Below are 5,147 nucleotides of genomic sequence, written 5' to 3'. Positions count from 1 at the left end.
CTGCCTTCATGAGCAGCACGACACGGGGCACCCGCGCCAGCGCTTGGGTCTTGTGAACAGAGCAGCTCCATCACGGCACCACATGGGCCATTTCTAAGGCCAAAGATGGAGCTGCCCCCTTGCCCCAGGAGAGCTCATGGGAGGGCAGCCAAGAGCCCATCACTTCCCCATTCCTCACTCCATGCTTTTAGGGCACGGCCCCATTCAGGTGTAATTTTGAGACCATGCTCAAAGCATGGGGCTCCCAAAGCCAGCCATGGCAGAGGAGCAGCTGGTGGCCCTTGGCTACCTGTTCCCAGGCTCTTGCTTTCCTCCAAGCTGCCTCCAGGCTGCCATCCCAGCACAGACAGATCCTCATCTCTTGCACTCCCCCGTGACCATTTCTGCGTGGTTGCTCAGCCAGGTGTGAAACACCTGTCCTGAGCTGGGCACCAGTCTGGAGGATCACACTGGTTAGGGACAAATGAGTTTTCATCCCCAAGCACAAAGCAGCTCACACACACCCGACAAAGCTGACTGAGCAGATCTATTTCTAGCCTGGCATTAGCCTACCCTGTGCTGTCAATTGCAATGCACATCTTATCTCCAGCATGAGAGCCTCTGGTGTGGTGGTCCTGGGCTACACACCCCACGTCCTGTCCCATCACAAGCTTTTCCATCAGATCCAGACAGGTTCTTCCAACACCAACCTGTTGCATCTCGCTGCATTGCAGCCTGACAGCATCTCTGGCAGCCGTGTTCCACAGGGAAACATCCGGCTGTCATGGGGCAAATGCCTCCAAAACATGGGGGAGTTCACATTCCAGTCACTGTTCTTACTCCCTGCACAGCCATCTGCCCCTCACCTGCCTGTGCCTCTCCTTCCTGCAGGGATCGGATCGCTCGGATCGGTCTGGGAGTGATTCTGAACTTAGCCAAGGAGCGAGATGTTCCCCAGCTGGCACAGAGCGTCTCTGGTATCCTGGAGCACATGTTCAAACACACTGAGGAGACCTGTTTCCAGCTCATCTCTGATGGAGGCCTGGATGCTATCCTCTACTGGTGCCGCTGGACAGACCCCATCGTGCTGCGGCACTGTGCCATGGCCTTGGCCAACTGTGCCATGTACGGAGGGCAGGCCAACCAGCGCCTGATGATCGAGAAGAGGACGGCGGAGTGGCTTTTCCCACTGGTGTTCTCAAGAGACGATGAACTAATCCGCCTGCACGCATGCCTGGCCATCACGGTGCTGGCCACCAACAAAGAAATTGAGAAGGAGGTGGAGCGCTCAGGGACGCTGGCTCTGGTGGAGCCGTTCATTGCCTCGCTGGATCCGGAGCAGTTTGCCTGCGAGATGTTGGGCAGCAGTGACAACAGCCAGGGGAGGACAGCAGAGGACCTGCAGAGGCTGGTACCCTTGCTGGACAGCTCGCGGCTGGAAGCACAGTGCATCGCTGCCTTCTACCTCTGCACAGAGGCTGCCATCAAAACCAGGCAGAAGAAAACAAAGGTAAAGGGTAGGTTGGCTTGAAGGAAGGAGATGCAAAAGGGAAGGGTTGCCACAACTGCAACTCGGTGTCTTTTGCTCCTCTATGAGCTTACCAAGTACCCTGGTCCTCAGTTGGCTCAGCAGAGGTTGTGGGGAGGAGGAGGGAAAGCAAAATGATGTCTTCTCCCTTTGTATCCCCAGATTTTCAGTGAGATTGGGGCTACACAGAGCCTGAAGAGGGTTGTGTGCTACTCCACCAGCAGCACCATCTCCTCCCTGGCCAAAAAGGTGCTGCGCATGATAGGGGAGGAGGTTCCTCGGCGCATCCTGCCCACGGTTCCCAACTGGAAGCCCTGCGAGGTGCAGACGTGGCTGCAGCAGATCGGATTCAACAAATACTGCCAGAGCTTCCTGGTAGGGCTGTGTGCTGGGAGAGGGACACCTGGATGGGCCCTTTTGCCCCATCTTGCAGCAGAAGTGTAAGCTTCTCACACAACAGCTTTTCCTGGGATCTTTCCAGCCTGGATTTCTCTTCGCAGGACCACCAGGTGGATGGGGACATTCTCCTGAGGCTGACGGAGGAGGAGCTGCAGGAGGATTTGGGAATGGACTCCAGCATCACTCGGAAAAGGTAGGACCACCACAAGGGCATGCTGGCCTTTCTCATGGTCATCACTAAATGGCAGAGCCAGGGAAAAGGTCTGTGCCTCGCCTTTCTTGCAAAGAGAAGATCCTCAAAATGCAAAACCTGGTCTGCCAGGGCTTTTCCAGTGTGGTGTGCAATCCCAGAGGGATTCCTGCAATGGGGCCAACGCGCAGGAGAGGTGTGGGATGGGGAGAGACCAGCTATGGCACAGGGGAGGTGGGATCCTGCAAGTTACCCAGAAAGGTGGGAACTTACCTGAACTTCTCCACCCTTAGCTGAGCTCTTCATACCTCCATGTTCTGAGGACCAGTGCTCCCACGGTCACACAGCTGTTCATCTCTTAATTCCTTTAGCTCATTCTTCACCACGACATGTAGCTGCACTCTCTCCTGTGCAGATAAAAGATGTAGTATCAAACGTTTCTAGGTCCTGCCTGTTTCAGCAGCTTCCCCTCCCCGCTCCACCCTTTCATTTGTTTCTCTTCCAGGTTTTTCCGGGAGCTGACAGAGCTGAAGACCTTCGCAAACTATTCCACCTGCGACCGCAGCAACCTGGCCGACTGGCTGGGCAGCATCGACCCCAAGTTTCGTCAGTACACCTACAACCTCCTGACATGTGGCATCAACCGCAACTTCTTGCACCGGGTGACAGAGCAGCAGCTGCAGGACGACTGTCACATCAACACGGGATTCCACCGCGTCCGCATCCTCACTGCTGCACGGGGTGCGGGTCCCGGTGCTGCTCACTGTGCTGGAGCAGGAGGGTGGGGGTGAGTAGGGAGGGTTGTTTGGGATGAGCTCTTGGGTCTTTTTAACTTTTGGTCGCTGTTTGCTCTGCCTAGAAATGCTCCACTCCCCTATAACGCTGCAAACTGCACCTGACGGGACGGATGTGTTCATCAGCTACCGGAGAAGCACTGGGTCACAGCTGGCCAGGTAAGTCCTGCAGGCAACGATGTGGTGATGGGCTGAAGCCCATGGCAAAGGCTGGTGATCAGTTGTGGGAAGAGTGTGGAGCTGTGGGAGCTGCAGTGGGGAGGGAGAGGCTGTCAAAAGCTGCACGGAAAATGGGGCAGCAGGTGCCATAAGCTCCATGGCAGACAGGTGCGTTCCCAGTCCTGTCACTGCCACCCTGTCCCTCTTTGACACTGACTTACCCTTTGTCATGTGGTGCTCGTAGGGCTGTCAGGGATCACAGCAGGGAGTTAATGTCCTGCACCCGTGCTTTCTGCGTGGGCCCAGACTCCTGTGAGCAGGCTGGGCTGGCAGCCAGCATCTCAAGGACCATTCTGCTCTCTGTGGGAGCCCATTCACTGCTCCTCTGTCCCATCACATCTTGGCTGATGTGGTGGGAAGCCCAGGTGCTGGCAGTAGCTCTTCTCACAGTGTTATCTCCTCTCATCACCAGCCTGCTGAAGGTCCATCTGCAGCTGCACGGCTTCAGCGTGTTCATCGATGTGGAGAAGCTGGAGGCAGGGAAGTTTGAGGACAAGCTGATCCAGAGCGTCATGAGTGCCCGCAATTTTGTGCTGGTCCTCTCACCAAACGCACTGGATAAATGCATGGGAGACCCTGAGTGCAAGGACTGGGTGCACAAGGTAGGAGATGCCATCAGGTAGGAGCTTGGTGGATGCTGGAGCAGGAAGGGGCTGGTGATGGGCTGACACAGGCCATAGCCTGAGCATTTGCATGTTTCTGCAGGAGATTGTGACAGCCCTGAACTCTGGAAAGAACATTGTACCCGTTACAGATCATTTTGAGTGGCCAGACCCAGAAACACTTCCCAAGGACATGAGGGCTGTCCTGAAATTTAATGGTATCAAGTAAGTAAGAGGAACCTGTGCCATGATGTTCCTTGACACCTGCAGAGAAAGGCTTGCATAAGCAATAGCAAAGAGCATGAGGAGATTGGGAGAAACAGGAGGTAGAACAGGCCAAAGGGAAGGTGAGTCACTTCAGGTACTCCAGAGCATGAAGGGAGTAAAGGTCCCCACCGTAACCCTTCTGCTGGTTTTGTGTTTGGGGCTCCTCTGGGTAACAGAGCTGCCCACCCCGTTGCTGCTGGGAGGACGTCCATCCTCGTGCCCCCAGGTTCCAGAGCTCACCTGGGTTCCTCCCACCTCCTGCTTCCCCTTCGTGCAGCAGCACCCCAGGCTGCTCGTGCCCCTGGCAGGGCACAGGGGAAGGGGCTTTCCTGCAGCATCCTGTGTTCCTCCAGTTTCCAAGGGGAAAAGAGGATGTCCCAAAGAACTGGGGTGGAGGGGGATGTCCCAAAGAACAGGGGTTCTCTGGCTCCTGGCCCAAATGAACTGAATTATCTTGTGGCAACTCACACTACAGAAAAAATAAATCAGATTTTCCCCTTGAACACAGGTGGTCCCATGAGTACCAGGAGGCCACAATCGACAAAATCATCCGCTTTCTCCAGGGCCGTTCCTCCCGGGACTCCTCGGCTGGGTCGGAGAACGGCCTGGACTGCTTGCCCTCCCTGGGGCAGACCTAGAACTGACACAGCTGCCTCATCCCCTCCAGAGACTTCCCAGGTGACCCCTTTTTTATGTGGGATCAGATTTTTCCCTCTAGATATTCCCTATCTTAGTACCTCGGCTTGAGACAAAGCCTGTGGCTCATTAGCCCCTCTCCACCCTCCAAATGCAAATCCCTGGCACTAAAAGGTCAGTACTCTTCTACGGTGCCTGGTAAGCCAAGCCAGGGTGGACTCTGGGATGGACCAGTTGTCTTCCACATCCTCCCTTGGGGTGGTAGGACATGAAATGCAGGGGGTGTGAAGGAGATCAATGCTGTCCAGACCCCCTCAAATGGCTGCAGCTCCCCCCAGAAGCATGTCTGAAGAGGAGGGATCTTCTAAGGACTGAAGGCTGGGGAATTAATTGGTGAGGGGTACGTGGCAAGAGGATACGCGAGAGAGAAGAGCAGCTCCAAGGAAACCATCCATGAGCATTGTATGGCCTCTGCTGGGTGCCACGGGAACATCATTATGGTCAGAAGCTGAGAGCAGGAAAGGACAAATAAA

At 55.4% G+C, this 5,147-nt stretch overlaps 1 protein-coding gene across 1 annotated transcript; it reads left to right on the top strand.

The window, feature by feature from the left end:
- Positions 1–870: 870 nt before the first annotated feature.
- Positions 871–4,616, top strand: SARM1 (sterile alpha and TIR motif containing 1; the record flags this gene model as incomplete). Its single annotated transcript, XM_010162180.1, has 8 exons — positions 871–1,489; positions 1,670–1,882; positions 2,008–2,099; positions 2,602–2,837; positions 2,956–3,049; positions 3,522–3,711; positions 3,815–3,936; positions 4,487–4,616. Coding segments are annotated over 8 exons (1,696 nt in total), but the record flags the coding sequence as incomplete, so codon positions are not given.
- Between the last annotated feature and the right edge of the window lie 531 nt (positions 4,617–5,147).

The sequence above is a fragment of the Antrostomus carolinensis genome, unplaced genomic scaffold (assembly GCF_000700745.2).
Source record: "Antrostomus carolinensis isolate BGI_N321 unplaced genomic scaffold, ASM70074v2 scaffold10732, whole genome shotgun sequence".
Taxonomy (NCBI): domain Eukaryota; kingdom Metazoa; phylum Chordata; class Aves; order Caprimulgiformes; family Caprimulgidae; genus Antrostomus; species Antrostomus carolinensis.
Note: the sequence above shows the minus strand (reverse complement) of the source record. Positions and strands in the feature narration are given on the sequence as shown.